This window comes from Hipposideros armiger, unplaced genomic scaffold (assembly GCF_001890085.2).
Source record: "Hipposideros armiger isolate ML-2016 unplaced genomic scaffold, ASM189008v1 scaffold_681, whole genome shotgun sequence".
Classification (NCBI taxonomy): Eukaryota; Metazoa; Chordata; class Mammalia; order Chiroptera; family Hipposideridae; genus Hipposideros; species Hipposideros armiger.
This window is the reverse complement of record NW_017732031.1, coordinates 44,610-61,303: the sequence shown is the minus strand read 5'-3', so window position 1 is coordinate 61,303 and position 16,694 is coordinate 44,610. Positions and strand designations below refer to the sequence as shown.

General features: G+C 42.2%; 1 protein-coding gene across 1 annotated transcript in view; it reads right to left on the bottom strand.

Moving 5' to 3' along the window:
- The window catches only part of PTPRG (protein tyrosine phosphatase receptor type G), a gene marked incomplete at its 5' end in the record, with an annotated part of 197,661 nt that overhangs the window by 160,350 nt on the left and 20,617 nt on the right, over positions 1-16,694 (bottom strand). The window contains 2 exons of the mRNA XM_019626509.1: positions 688-880; positions 11,738-11,895. Of these exons, the coding sequence (XP_019482054.1) occupies positions 688-880; positions 11,738-11,895 (351 nt within the window). The remainder of the gene's footprint in view (positions 1-687; positions 881-11,737; positions 11,896-16,694) is intronic.

Genomic DNA, 16,694 nt, shown 5'->3' with positions numbered 1-16,694 from the left:
AGGACTTTGATCAGCCCTATTCCTCTAAGTGCTTTCCAAGTTCTAAGCCACAATTATGACAAATCACAGAGCTTGAAAGGAGGGGTGCCAGGGAAGAATCAGACTTTCTAGTTTCCTGGGAGTGAAATTCATGTTCATTTCACATGAGAAAGTAGAAATGAAAAAGATTAAGATGCCCAAATTTATATTTATCAGATGAGGGAATTAAACCGTTAAATAATAGTATTGAAAGGCCATGTGATGTCTGGTGGGGATGGAGAGCTGGAAGTGGAGCTCTTGCCTGGTGTGGATCTTAGTATGAATGCTGCAGACTAGAGTCCTGGGAGCAAGTCCAAAGTCTTGATGTTTGAGTTCAGAGACAAACTCCTGATCTCAACAGGGAAACAGTTAAAAAGTAAGACTCTCAAGAGCTCTCTTTAGATATGACTAAGTAGTGTTAATGTTACAAGGTAAAGAATCAGAGAGAATGACTGACATGTTGCTAGTCAAAAGGGCAATTCTGAACATATCTATTTAGCTGAAGTTATTCCCACAATCACTTGTACTTATCATGCACACAGTCTCTTTTAGGAGAGAAACATATGCTCTTAACACCGAGTTCCAATTCTTGGCTGGTTTTGAACTCCTTTTAAATTAAAGTATGATAAGGAATCTTCCTTAGGGCAAGGGCATTTAATCCAAATATACCTTTAGAGGCTTCTGTCCCCAGTGGGTTTTCTAAGAAGTCTGTCATGTCATGGTTCCAGGCATCACGGACTGCGGACTTGGACACCACCCTGTCATTCAGACCCTGCTGTGGTCGAAAATTGTTTCTCAGATACTCCACTGACTTGACATGGTCTTGCTGCTCCGTGGTGAAGATAGAATAAAACGCCTCGAGCTGGACAGGGAACAAGAGGGGAGAAAAAAAAAGAACATCAGTTAGAAAAGCTATGTGGTTTAAAGCGGGTAGGGGGGTGTGTCAAGAACACAAAATGGTAAGAAGTGCCAATGCCAAGTGTGACAAACCTGGTAGGACAAAGGCTGCCTGCCAGAATCACTGCCAAGGGGCTTATCTGAGGTTTCGGTCCTGCCAACCTCTGCCAACTAACCAGGAAAACACTTCACTTGAGGGTGTGAACAACTCTTTTTGTTTGAGTCTCAGGTAAGAGTCCAGTCTTTCTCAGTATCCCCCTCCGCCCACTTCCTGCTAGACTATTAGTATTATGGGAAGCAACACAGAGGTATAGTGAAACTGGTAGATTCTGGAGCCAGATTGCTCGGGTGGGAATTCTAGCTCCACGGTTCAACCACTCTGTGACCCTGAGAAAGTTGCTTAACTTCTCTGAGCCTCAAAATTTCCTCAGTAAAATGTGATAATTTCAACAGCATCTTTGTGTCAGCATTTAATGAGCTAATCCATGTGCAGTGCTTAAAACAGTTCCTGGCCCATAAGAGCGCAATAAATGTTAGTGATTTAGGGCATACGAAGCATCTTCTTACATACTAGGGATCCAGGTCAGCAGAGTTGCTAAATGCATAGCTTGCAAGTTAAACGGCCCAAGGTCAACATTTACCAGATGGGTAATCATAGTCAAACTATTCAAGCTTTATGTAACTCAAGTTTCCTCATCTGTAAAATAGATATATAAGTTGGTCCGAAGGCTGTGGGTTATTGTTAAGCTGTAAAATAGATATAAGACTAGTACCTATCTTATCAAGTTGCGGAAAAGTTTAAAATCAATGTATTAATAATACATCACTTAGCATCTTGCTAGGTAAGCCCTCAATAAAGATTAGCGGCTATAGTTTTATTATTAAAAAACATTTTCCACAAGACTGCTGACCAAAGTTTCATGGAAAAGCTAAGAAAAAAAATCAGAATGCCAGGGTCATATTTTTATTATCAAAAACTATTCCCTTTGGCCCCCAACATCCTGCTCATGAAGACAGGTCATTCTATTACATAAGACGAATGGAGTGGGGGCTGGGTGGCAGAGGTTTGTTCTCAATGGACCACAGAGTTATTCTTGTTACCAAAGAAATGGAGTGTAATCTAAAGTTCCCAGCCACCAAAAATACTAACTCCTTGCTGTGGAGAAAGAAAATGGAATGAAGGAGAGAGAATCTGAATGAACTCTTTCGGGCCCATCTGGCTGTTTGAACGCCCACTCAGAAGGCTCCTGCAGGAAAGAAGGACAAGGTGCAAAGGTGGTGGTGATGCTTCCCAGCAGGCACTGCGAGTCTGCCCTGGGCTTCAGGGCCAGAAGATGGCTAACACCAATGCAGAAAATAAACAAGACAATTACTACCTAGGTGTCTGGATGGTCATTTTGAAGCCTAGAACTAACCCCAGTGTTTTTCAAACAGCCTCAGAGAATGAGGCAGAAAATGACCTGCTTCTAGTCTGCAACTTCCTCTTTTTGCATTAGACAGCAATGAATACATAAATAAAATGCACAGTGATTAATTTGGCCAGAAAAATCATTTAAGTATATGGATTCACCTATCAATGCACCTCCCCTCCAATTCTCCTGCACATGTAAAGTGATAGTAAACCATGAAACCTTTCCTGCTTTTTCATCAATGTAGCAAAACTATTGTAGATGGTCTCTCTCAACCACCCTTTTGAAACCAGAAGTAGCCCGTTATTCCCGTGTTACACCAATTCTTTACTATTCACATAACGTTTCTTCTAACAACTCATTGTTGCTATTCAGAATGTGCCTTTTATCTCATTCTTCCTTCTGATGTTCCCTCTTTATAGTGAAGGGAGAAAGGCAATAAAAACTGAAAACATTGCTAAAATTGGATGGTTTACTGTCTAAATGTGACCCACTCAAGTGAAGGTAATTGGGGGTGCTGAAAAGAAAAATCACCTCGACCTAGCACAGTGTGCTCACTCGATAGGACTACCAAAATCCAAACTGAATGCATCAAAAAATGAGAGAAGATTTCAGGGTTTTTTTAGAGAGAGAAAATAACTTCTTAAAATTACATGAAAGGACCCACTGGAGACAGTCTAAGGAAAGACCAACCAAAATGATTAAAGGGATGGAGAATAAATCCTGTGTGGAAAGGTTACAGGAAGTGGAATTATTTAGCCTGAAGAAAAGGCGAGTAAGGAGTAATTTGATTAAAGGCTCTTACAAGTGGAAGATGCTGACCAGCTCTTCTCCATGTCCAGAGAAGGCCAAATGAGAGGACATTGGTTTAAATTAAAGCCTTAGAGACGTGAGTTGAATAGAGGGAGGAATACCTTAACTTTCGGAGTGATTTTTTTTTTTTTTAATGGACTGGGTTGCCATACATAGCAAGTTAGACTGGAGATTTTCTGGAAGAGATAACTATCTGATGTAGAAGAGTTGAATATCTGAGATGCCAGGAAAGGATGGCATGGGAGACTGTCTCAGCTATATGACTCAAGGGTTTGTTTATTCTCTAGAATACTTGCTTCTTTCACAAGATAGCATTTAGGTCTAAAAAGTTTATTTCTGATGCCTCTGGAAAGAATTAGTCATACAACTGTAAAAACAGGCAGCTTCTGAATTTAACGCAAAAATGCTTTTGCTTAAATTGCTCTTACAGCTTAATGACATGCTGGGGCTTAAAAGCTCGGCCGCTTCCTTGTCATTAACTCAACTTGCCAAAGATTTCGAAGGAAGGATCCGATAGTTCTGTAAGTGAACTAATGACCTGAACAATATTATATTGTCAACTGGATCATACCTTTGCTTGACAGTCACACAAAAGAGGAAAAGGAGGACAAGCTTAACAGACTCATCAACTGTCCTTCGGGAGGTTGGCAGCATTCACTAAAACCCTGTCATTCCTCTAAATAGAAGAAAATTGCCCGTGGCCTTTCCTGTTGGTAAGTGGCATGCTTGGCTACTGAGTGGAAACCTCCATGATCCCTGGATTGGCAAGGGGAGTCTACATGTTTCACTTTGGCAGGTAAGCAGTGATCACCTGGGCCAGAAATCTACTGAAACAGTAGATTCCCCCCTTATCAGCAGTTTTGCTTTTTGCAGTTTTAGTGACCTGTGGTCAAACGCAATCTGAAAATACGAAATAAAAATTCCAGAAATAAACAATTCATACGTTTTAAATTGTGCACCATTCTGAGTAGCAGGATGAAATCTTGGGCCCTCTTGCTCTGTCCTACCTGGGATGTCAATCATCCTTTTGGCCAGTGTCTCCATGCTCTATGGGTTTCCCACCTATTAGTCACTTAGTAGCAGTCTCAGTCATCAGAGCGACTGTCCCAGGACTGCAGTACTTGTGCTCAAGTCACCCTTATTTTACTTAACCATGGCCCAAGAGTAGTGGTGATGGCAGTTCGGATATGGCAAAGAAAAGCCATAAAGTGCTTCCTTTAAATGAAAAGGTACATACGTAAAGGAAAAAACATAGTATATTATAGGGTTTGGTGTTATCTGCGATTTCAGGCATCCACTGGGGGTCTTGGAACAGATTTCCCGCAGGTAAAGGGTGACGACTATACATCATTACACAGGTAATTCAGGTTGTCCCTTGATGCTTACCCATGCCTTGCAGCCACACTTGCTAAAGGTGAAACTGACCACCACCTGGGCCTCCACTCTTTTTATTCCAAAGGATGCCATTTATGGAGACCACAATAAGAAGGTGTCTCCTAAAGCTATGCAACATGGCAGCTCCACATAATGCTGGAGCCATAAAACAAACTACACAGCTGTACTTCTCTGAGCATCTGGCTAGCTTAATCTGTTCGGCTTTTCTAGATCTGGTTAGCAGCCACACAACACAGTGATCCTTCTAAAATGTACATAAGATCATGTCATGCCTCCATTCGATACCTTTCAACAATCTCCCATTCTCACTGTGGGGCCCTAATGGTCTGGCCTGTGCCTCAATCTCCAACTTCAAAACTCTTATTCTTGCTACCTAGGTTCAAAACCCTGTTTTTAATTCCTACTTCCTAATTACGTGACCGTGGTCAATGTATTCAATGTTTCTGAGCTTCAGTTTTCTTACTTGTTCAATGGAGATAACATCATTACCTATCTCAGGTGGTTTTGGTTACTATTAAATGAATTACTAAATATAATGTGTTTGGCATAGTTCCTGGTAGGCAGTAGATACTCAATAAGTATTATTAATTATTATTATTATTCTTATTATTTTTTTAATGAGGAATGTGGTCACCATGATTGTACTGTAAGCTTCCAACAACTATAAGATGCTCTATCTGCTTCTCCCTTCTCTTTCTCCTTATAATGTACATATGTCAAACTCATTATGTGACATGTACTTTGTTATGCACTTTACAAACATTGTTTTGGTTTCTAACTTTAATTTTAAATAACATTAAAGTAGCACTAATCATAACATGTCACTAACACTAGCAGCTAATATTTATTGAGTGTTTATTACATGCACGGCATTGTGCTGAGTGTTACATGCTTTCTCTTAATCCTCACAGAAATCCTGTAAGGTTGGTGGTATTAACATATCATTATGATGATTTTTTTTGACTGATGAGGAAACTGGGCTTAGTGACATTAAATAATTCCCCAAGATCACTCAGGAACCAAGAGGTGAAGTGAGGATTAGAAATCTAGGTCTGTGAGACTCTTTTTTCATGCTCTCAGTTGCTTCACGCCAAACGTTTATCAGGCCTGTGGCATTATTCACCGAAAGAGCGGCACTGTAGTGGAGAAACTGAATGTGGTGATAGCAGAAGTCACCAAACAATTCCTTTTAGCTAATCCCAAAAGACCATTCATGCAGGGCACCCATTATTGGCACCATAAATCTATTTGCACTTTCTGCACTGTGGAAAGAAACAGCCTGTGGACCAACAGAGAAAGAATTGGGAACCGGGAACAAGATGGCAGGCGCCAAGGAGAAAATGCTACCCACCTCACAAAGCCTGCGCTTTTATTCACCTTATTCCTTTCCAGAAGCAGGTAATAACACACTTGAATTTACCTTCACTTTAATATAACTAATGAAGTCTTTATCATTAGTAAAAATAAATGAAAGTTTTTATTTCTATAATATTAAATTGACTTTTTAACTTTTGAAGTGAACATGTAAAACATTTTTCTTTTATCCCTGCTTGGGGAGTTGTAATTGCATTTTAACTGGTGCTGTTTCAAGAACAATTTTAACCTTGAATTGCAAATGTGTTAGCTGGAAGTGTATATAAATCATTTCAACTTAGTTTTTCTTATAAAAACATTACAAAGAATAATTAGTTTTTAATCTGTTGGTTCAAATCAAAGGAAAGCTGAAATCTATTCATGCCATTCATGTGCAGTAAGAGCTCTCGTCTATAGGACGTAGGGAGAGGATCATTGTGGCTGAAGGGGGAAAAAGAGAGAAAATCAAAAGTAATATCATTATGAACCATTAAAAGGGCGATGTGCACAATATTTTATGGAATGGGTATATAATGGCAATTAAACAATGGCAGAGTCCATGGTAAGCATAATAAGAAACTCCAGGGCCGGCCGAGTGACTCGTTGGTTAAGAGCTGGCTTGGGACGCCAGAGGGTCCCGGTTCGGATCCCACATATGAGGGCCAGTGACACTGCCCTCTACAGCTAAGATGCTGAACAACAGCTCAACCTGGAGCTGGGCTGCCGTGAGTCGCCGCCGTAGGCTGCAGCCCCTGTGGCAGTGGGTTGCCATGGGCTACCGTGTGTAGCCAGCAGCCAGTGTGAGCGGCCAGCAGCCGCAGTGAGCGGCCATCCAGAAGCCGGTGACTGATCTGCCTCACCCGGGAAGAGCGCAATGATGGTGCCAACTTGGGCCAGTGAAGCAACGTCCTCCACAACTAGACTGAAGAACAAAACGACAGCAACTTGTCTGTTCCCATTCCCCCAATTCCCCAGTGCTGTTCCCATCCCCCAATTCCCCAATTAAAAAAAAAAAAAAGAAAAAAAAAAGAAACTCCAGGGTAACCATCAGGAACTGAAATGTCACACCTCAGGTCAAGGAGACACTTTAGCTTCACCATACATTTGAAAGGTGACAGAGGAGGTACTGTTTTGTTGCCTCATTATTAAACAAGATAATAATAATGGAATATTAAATTCTCAGTAGCCTGGAGTATCTAAAGTTTTACTTATTGGAACATGGCTACAAAAATAAAATCCAAGAATAATAAGCTAACTCCAGGGCTATGTCCCCCTCTTGTAGCTGCAGACATCTTTTCATGAAGGCAATTGTAGAAAGGCCTTCTACAGAAAGGGAAAGGATTTAATCACAATTAACAAAGAAAGCTATCTGGTGTGGATTAATGATGACACCTTCATGCCACCATGTAGAAAAACTTCATTCACATGCACTGCACATTATGTAGTGTTGGATTTGGTAAACTTTCTGAATTAAATAATTCATTAGTAGTTGTGGTCTTGAGATAAACATAGGAGCTGCAACAGCCAGTAGCCATATGTAGTAGCTATTCCACCAGAAATGTGGCTAGCCCTACACGTTGAAATAATAATAATTTGGAAAAATTGGGCTAAATCAAGTACAGTAAAATTAATTTCACATGTTTCTCTTTACATTTTCATTGTGGTTACAAGTAAATTTTAAATGATGTATGTGGCTTTTGCTTTATTTATACTGGACAGTGCTGCCCTCCAGCCTTGGTGATTATTTAATAACAGCAACAAAAAGCCCGCCCAGTATCTCCTGAGCACTTCCTGTGGTGTCAGGCACTAGTCCAGGCGTTCTATACACATTCTATCACTTAATTTTAGCAATGACTCCATCCAGTAGGTATTATTATCATCGCCATTTTACAGATGAAAACCGAGGCACAAAGTAGCAGAGTAGTTGAGTAATCTGACTGAAGAATGGAGCCAGGAATGGAACCCAGGTAGTTTGGCTCCAAATGGAATATTCTCTTAACTCAAAAAGAGCTGCTCTACTCGTTTAATTAAAGAAAGAACACTGGTTTAAAAAAAAAAAAGTCATGCAAATAAACCTTTCCTATCCACTCTGGCCTGTTAGGGAAAAAAACAAAAAAAAAAAGGAAAAATCAAACATCCAAAAGCAAACAGACTAGACATATTCAGACATTTATTGCCTTCTTGATAGCATCCCCAAGAAGCACTGAAATAAAATTCATGCTAAGGAAAATTATAGGCAGTGTCATATTTTAAACTACAGGAAGCAAACAGTCCTGAAAAGGGAAGGCTGGGATAGTCTCCAATGGCCACAGCACCATCATTTGAGAGCCACTGTTCTAGAATAAAACACATCCTAGTACATTGGACTCAAGATGGTCATGTTCTCTGACTGATCATGAACAAGGTAGGCATCTGTCTCAAGGCGGCCACCCTGCTCCTTTGACCTCCTATACCAGGACTGAGAGTGCGGCCATTTTGTTTGGGTGACACAGTCATGGCATGATTTTTGCCAGATGTTAACAGTAGATGTTTAATGGCACCACATAAGCTACCCTGACTGCTGGCCAACCAAGCCGACATGTGATTTCATTAGCAACACCGAATCTAGATCCAGATTATCACACAAGCTGGAGTCAAGAGTTCACGGGCTCCAGGGCTGGTTTGGATGTCCAGGTAGACTCCCCAAAGAGAATAAAAGAGAAAACGTTAAGTAGCTGCTCATATTTACTCTGGAAGGTTACTAAGAAATCCACCTCACACACGTCCACCGTGTGCGCTAAGCATTCTATTTTATGGTGAACATGCTCTCATTTTCCCTGCTTACGGGCACACACACTGTGCAAAAGAGCAGAGAGGAGACGGGGCCTTTGAAGAAAGAGACGGATGAAGGGCCAGGAATGTTTTCTTTCTGATAGAAGCAGACATGGAATTCTGTCTGCTTGGCTCTTCTGAATTGGCTCTTCGCCTTCCTGAAATGAACATGCTGTGCTAACTTCAGAAAGAATGTTGGCAGGGTCAGGGTGAGAAGGTCTGAAGCGGTAATACTTGGATGGCTAATGCTTTCCTTTCTGAGGGCTGACAGAGCTGTGACCTCCACGAAGCTAGGCAGCAAGAATTCAGTTTGGCCACATAAAAATGAGTTGTTTTCCTCCTTTGGGAAACAGACGGGGATATATGAAGCTGTGCTTGATAGAAGTAAAGTATTATCTGAAGATGGTTTATAGTAAAGAAACTGGGAAGCCAATGTGATTGATTTCTTCACTATTTCCTTGAAACAATAATTAATACCTACAGAGCAGTCATATGCTGAAAGTCAAAGAAAAAAACTTTCCATCATTTCTTCTCTGTCAGCATATGGGTGGCAGGAAGTGGAAAAGTAAACAAAAAGATATTAACAAAGAAAGGCCCATTTACCAAGTGTCAAATGCTTCTAATTGGCAAACACTTGACAAGGCATCCAAGCCTAAAACTCTGTAGCTGAAATAAAACCTAGTATGTGTTAACGGACCTTGTTTCTCCCCAACTTAACGACCGCTCTTTACCTCTGTGTCCTTCATAGGGCCAAACTTGTATTTCTTAACCATGTTATTCCAAGCCTTTACATCTCTGAAGACAAAAGCATTTATCTTAATTGACAAGGATTCCTTTTCAACGCCCCTTCCCTAACCCTGAGGCTGTTAAGTCTGTGGATTGTAATTTTATTTTATTTTATGAAAACAATGCTGACTTCACCATTACTGAGAAAACTTGTTTCACATTTCATTATCTCCTTAAGGCTGGCAGATTCTGTTCAGAAACCAAACTGCTAATCCTGTGGAATTAAAAGAAAAAACGCTGAAAGTAAAATGTCTGCCAACAACAGTGAGGCCAGATAAATCAATTTGGCTTGGCCCTACACTGCCTAACTTCGTTAGTGGGGCAGCATGAGATGTCTCTCATGCACACACAGCCCCTTCTGAACAATCTGCTCCATTTACCACACGGGGGTAACCCTGATGTCTCAGGATGCTACCTGGCAATGCAGCTGATTTCGTCAAACGGGACCCAGGATGACCCAGGGCCAGCCAGTTCGTTGGTTGGCCAGTGTCTACTGGACCTATCTTCCTGAATACCATTTGACATAAGACCTGCACTGTTGTCAATTGGTAGCTGGTCCTATAGTTGAAAGGTCAACTGGTACAAGAGTAACCATATTGGGCCACACAACCAAAACAAACAACAACAACAATAAACCTACCCAAACTGGGAGAGAAGGGACCAGAATTTTGCAAAGGTACAGAATCACAAAGCCATGGAAGAAAATCCAAGATTTAAGAGCCTGTGTGGCCCTTAAAAGAGAGTAAAGTATATGTGTCACTTGCTAGTGACATTCCTGGTCATGATGGCTTCATCTCAGGATGTCTGTTCTATTGTTTCTTGAAGATACTCCCTCTATTTGAGCTACTTTATGTAGGTTTCTGTTTCTTACATCCAAAACAGACCTGACCATGAACCCATCCAACCCTGTTTCCCCCTACTCATTCTTCTGTAGTCTTTGCCCTTGTTAGGAATATCTTTAGACCATTCGCCAGGCCAGCCAGGTTCACAGTCTTGTGTTCTGTGTCTTCAGTCATATTACTGCTATTATCACATCATTCCAAAATCTCCCCCTTCCTATACAACAGCCCTAGCCCTGGCGGTCAAGCTCTGGGGAAGCATTTCTATGAATGGCCCTGATAGGAGTAATCTTCCATTTTTATACATTACTGGTCAGTGGTTCAAATTCCCTTTTACAAATGCTATCCATTGTTCCTGGCTCTATTTTCTGGAATTATGGAGAAGAAATCTACTGCTGCCTCAGTGTATGCTGCACTTGCAGCAACTAACTTTCCCCTCTAAGAATTGCCCCCTTCCATCTATTATTCCTCATGAGGTAATTTCAAGGCCCCTCACCCCCTTAGTGGCTTCTCTTCCTCTGACACTGCCCCCCATCCCTTGTCTATTTCATCAATTTCTACCCAGTTAACTGCTCAGCCTAAATTCACCTGCCTGTGAAAACTGCCCAGGGCACACTCAGAGCAGTCCAGTGCAGTGGTTAGCAACGTGGGTTTTAGAATCAGACAAACCCAGGCTTGATTTCTGGCTTCGACATTCATGACCCACAACTCCTTGGCATGTTATCCAATCTTTCCATGCCACAATGTCCTTACACGTCCAATCTCAGTGTAATACCCAGCCCTCGATGTTGTTTTGTAATTAAGTGGGCCATTTGTAAAGTGCTTAGCAGAGTGACTGGCACACAGAAAGAGCTCCGTCAACGGTGCTTTTTCTTTTATTTCTGCAAGTAGAGAAATCTCTTTTCTGAACTCTGGGTAGGTTGAGTGCTTCAGAGCTTGGTCTTTGTGATCAGACACCATGGTGTGGTAATTGGTTGTGTGAACTTGGGCAGGTCACTGCACTTCTGTGTCTCTCCTGTTGAAGTGGGGGTGCAAATAGTAGCTACGTCATAACACCATTGTTCATGAGGATTCAATGTGTTACCACATGTCAGGAGCTTAGACAAGTTCCTGGCACAAGATAGCGTCATCATGGAGGAGAGCTGTTAACTCCTCAAAATTGGATACTTACACAATACCTGATTTCATGCCTGCAGTTCTCTTCAGCTAGTTAATTTGTAGCTAAGAAACCATGTTTTGTATTTACAATTATTGGGTTCAAAAACATGTTTGTTGGAAAGAATAAAGGAAATCAATGAGAAGTAGAGGGTCCAAAAATAAATAAAACATCCTAACTGGGTAGTCTAGCAATGTTACACAGGTAAGTGAACACAGAACGCATACGCACAGAAGCCCCATGTGGGGCTCAGTATCTACCTGATGGTAAGAGATGGGGACTGGCTTCCGGAAGACGATCCACTCCACAATTTCGCTACACGGCGGGGTGGTCAGAGAACCTGTGTACCGGTAATAGCTGCCCAGGGATGCAGGCAGGAGGTCCCGGAGGACAAAAGGGTCCAGAAAGGTCTCCTTCTCTGTTTGGGGGAAGAGGCAAAAGAAAAGCACAATGGTAAGTCGTTCCACGCTGCAGACACACGGGCAAAACCCCTCTGCATGCTGGCGCCACATCACACGCCTTATGCTTGTTTACATCCTTCGAAGCACTAGCATTTGGTGGTGGGAGAGCCACAGAAAACAAAGCCGTGTTTCCCAGGGTGTGTTCTGAGGCACCAACATTGCACTCTATTTCATGAAAAACAGGTTCCATGATGAACAACACTGGGCAACAATGCAGTCCCTCCCTCGTCCCCCAGGAAATGGATAAAACACTAGAGTCTTTGAGCAGTCTTGGAAAAAAGCGGTGAATCTGATTTTATTTAACCCAAGCCCTTCATGATCTTTTTCCATCACGAACACTTCTCTATCTAATACATATGAAGTAATCATCAGTGGAACAAACTCTGGGACACCTAGCAGAGAGCCAGTGTGAAACGAAAATTGTCAGCCCAGGGTAAAGTGCAGCTCCAAAGTTCGTTACATCCCATGGTGATTCCCCATGGCCTACGGAAATCAACGTGAAACCTAACCAAGGAACAACCCTGAACTTATAAATTGGTGGCCCTGAAAATAGGCTTCTTCTTTTTATACAAGTGGAGGCGGGGGGTCTTTTCTGAAGGACAAGAAATGACATTTAAGCTGAGACCCAACAATGACACCTCACACTAAATCTATGAAGAAAGCAAGGTACAGAAGGGGTTAGTACCTGCCCAAGGTCACAGCTCCTAAGTATTATAGTAAAGCTGGGATATAAACCCAGGTGTGGTGACCCCAGAGCTTGCACGGTCTGACTCAGCTAAAGAAGGAGCTGAAGTGAACTATATGAATATTGAAGGGTAGGGGCAAAAGAGGAAAAGAAGAGCATTTTAGACCTTGGGAACAGCATGTGTGAAGGTCCTGAGGCAAGAAGAAAAAATAGTGCAGCAGAGATTAGGTCTCTCTGTCATAATTCTCCCAGTCAGGCTCAGTAGATCATCCAGCTTCTTTCACAAAGCAGAGAAGGTTCTAGTACCTATCTGAGTTCCCAAAGGTCTAGCCCTGAATTTAAGTCTGGGATTTTCGGCTATTCTAGTCCTGCTAATGGCTTGCTTTAGCTCCTTAATGGCCTCCACCCTGGGCCCCAGAACATTCCTGGGGAACTTTAAGGATCCAGGTTACTTCATGGACACACCTGTGCCTACAGGAATGTTCTTCCTACGCCTCACACCTCCTTCCTCCTCTTCCTTCGTGCAGAACAAACAGTGTAGGCACTGGGGCAAATGTGTGTCCCTAACTTAGAGTTCTATGTAACTGGGAATCATGTAAAAACCCCAACAGAAATCGATTATATTAGAATAGTTAAAATTTCCTTTTGGTAGAGACTAGTTGAATGAAACTTAACATTTATTTAGCTTTTACTGTATGTCAGGCACTATTCTGAGTATTTTCATGTTGCAAATATTTAAATAGCACTTACTGTATGTGCCAAGCCAAATTCTGAGAGCTTTATAAAGATTAATTTAACACTTAAAATAGCCCTGTGAAGTTGGTCCTATTATTACACCAATTGACAGAGCTGGAATGCAAAACCAGGGAGGTGAGTTTAGAATCCAGACTTTCATTATTCTTAAACATCACGATACTCTCATTTCACGACCCTATGAAGTACACACTTGTAATACTCCAATTATACTTCTGTGGAAATCAAGGCACAGAGAGGCGAAATAACTAAGCTCAAGGTCACTACTGAACAGTGAAATGGCAGCAATTATTCATGCACCTCAGAAGCCATGGCTGATTCTTACATAGGTTTTCAATTCATTTCTTAAAAGGAAAAATTAAATATTAACAATGAATGCAAAAGTCTTCAAATCATAGGGTTCTATAATCAAAATGACAAAAGTGGTTTCTGTTGGACAAAAGGCTGGAAATAATGGAACTATCACTCCTCCCACTGGCAAGTCTGGACTTTTATTTAAACCTGGTTTCCAGATGCCTAATGATAGGGGGACTCTCTGCGAGTGTGCTTGGCTGGGACTGGTTTGGACGGGCGGAGGAACTATTTTGGCCTTTGCTTGCACTTCCTGGGCTATGTAAATAGCCAACACAAGGCTGGAAGCAACTGAAGGTGCATAGGGCTTGACATCACAAACCAGGAAACCACCGCCTTCATTTCTCCATCATGCTGTAGGTGAATTTGGCGTTACACTGCAGCACACAACCGGCCTTACGATCAGGGGCTCCGGGCTGAATAAGAGTTTTTCCTTAGGGGCCTGACCCAACGTTAGGGTCACAGTTAAGAATGCTACAGGCAGGGGCCGGCCGAGTGGCTCAGTTGGTTAAGAGCTCACTCAAGAATTTGAGCTCTGAGCAACAGCGGTTCGATGCCCGGCCCGAGCTGAGCTGCCAACAGGTGGCAGGATGGCTCAGCTTAAAAAAAAAATAAAATGCTATAGGCAGAAGGAAGAGACAAGACAACCCCTGCAAGCCTTGAGGAGGAAAGCCCATATGAAGCACCCACTTGAGGAAAAGGCCAGGGCTTTAAAGAACACACAAGGTAAAGCAGAAACACCCGCGCTACCAATCTGAAACTAGATTTTGAGAGGGAACACTGCTTCAGTGGGATCAGGACTCTTAAGCTCTTGTATGGGCTCGTGAATTCGGCAGGGCCTTGTGGAAACGGCAGGACTGACCACTGCTATGCACGCAGAGGGTTTCTCTGTCCTTGACATGGGCTTCTGCGACAGGCTCTGGCTTTAACTGATTAGAAGGTGCAGGCAGATGGGTGGTGGGGCGGGCACACCTGGTGAGGGGGATAGAGAGAGCGGCTTCCCTGTTTCTCCATTCCACCACCATCACTGCCATTGGATCTTAGCGCTCTGAGACAGGTCCTGAGACAGCCCTCGTTCAGTGGCCTCAGAGGTGACAGACCCTTTCTTCAAACAAAATCCTACATGGGAGCTGGGCAACTCAAACAGCTAACTGTGCAGGCACCATGGAGGAAGCTGAGCTGGGGATCCAGGAACCCTGAAAACCACCACTTAAGTCCAGTTCTTTAATTTTACAGCTAGGGAAATGGAAGACCAGGGTGAAGTAATGGAGACAAAGGGAAAACCTGGAGAAGAATACAGACACTTGGATGGGGTTCTTTCTTCAAGGAAACGCTCTAGGACCTGGAGCAGTAAGCCTGGAAGCAGGAAAACCCTCCTAGTGCTGAAAACCCAAATCAAACTGCTGGCCTCTCCTCAGCACCGCACTCCTCCATCCCTACAGGGATTAGTTAAGGGAACAGATTTTCAGTCTGCTGGTTCAAACCCCGGCTCCTCCTGTGAGCTGTGTGATCTGTTACTAAACCCTCCCCTGTTGCTGTGAGGATTGAATGAATCAGTACAAGAAAGGGGTTCAGGAAGAGCTTGGAACATAGTAAACATCTCATAAATGATAAATATTATTCTAATTATTACTTTTGTTATTCCTGTTATTATTATTCCTCTAAACTACCCTGGCGTAGCCATGTACATCTTACATAAACATGTACTTCTTTTAAGTGTTTGTGTGTCTTATTTTTTTAAACTGGATTACTATGCCTTAAAGGCACATCATGTCTGACATTTTCTCTACTAACCTGAGCAGTATAGATTAGAATTTTTGAGTTCTTTGCCAAAGCTCTAGCATGGTTTTAGAACCAACTGACATTTAACAGCTGTGTGACCTTAGGAAAATGTCTTAACCTCTCTGAGGTACTTCCCTTATCTGTAAAATGGGAGTGATGAGCACATTTACTCCTCAGTGTTGCTGTGACAATTAAGCAAGCTAATAAAGGAAAGAGGCTTAGCACAGTGCCTTATAAACCTTGATTTATCAAGGCCAGCACTGGGTTCAGAGCAGGCTAGCTCACATTGTGCCTGAAATCAGGGATTAGAAGATGCTTGCTGTAAAGTGCCAGATAATAAATATTTGGGGTTTTGTAGGCCAAGAGGCAAAACTGAAGATGTTATACAAGTACTGATATAACAGACACATTTCCACAACCTTATTAACATCATTCAAAATGTTAATAATAACTGAGGACAATTTTTAAAATATAGGTCTTCTATAATAAGAATGGAATTCTTTTTGGGAGAAATTGCCATTTCACTTAACTAGCGTTCAAATATAAGAGCCACTCTTAGCGTAGGAGCCATACAAAAATAGGCAGAATTGATTTGGCCCTCAGGTCACATTTTACCTCCCTTATTTTAAACCAACTGGTGGGGGTTGGGGACCAAGTGTTATTAATAGCCAGAAATGGCGGGGAAGGCAAAGGAGGCCGGGCAGCGCATGCTACATGTTCGGGTGCCTCCATCACTAATGATACTTTCTTTTGTGAACATATGTTACAGAATTAACTCCTGAGTTGTTTTGTTTCCCCCTTGAGTTTTCTAAGTTCAAACTTAACATCAATTTTTACTGATCTTCCTAAAAATGCCATTTCCTGCTCAGTCCCACGGGCAGTGATCCACTGACAAATAGGGTGCTCATGATGTTTAATTCTAAGTCAGAAACAATTTTAGAAATGGTAGCCCTATATTTCCAGCACTTCCCACAAAGCCTACATAAGCCTTGATAAAAGTGAACTGGCATCTTAAGATGATTAACCATAGAGCTGGGAGGACTATGGGTGGAGCTGGGCCCCTTGTTAACTCTCTAGTCCTGACTTCCTGTTAAACTCTATGGTACCTTCCAGGGGAGGGATTCAAATAAATATAGAGGCCATCTTGAGAAGGCTCTTTTTGCATGTGTGCGACTGGTTGGAGCT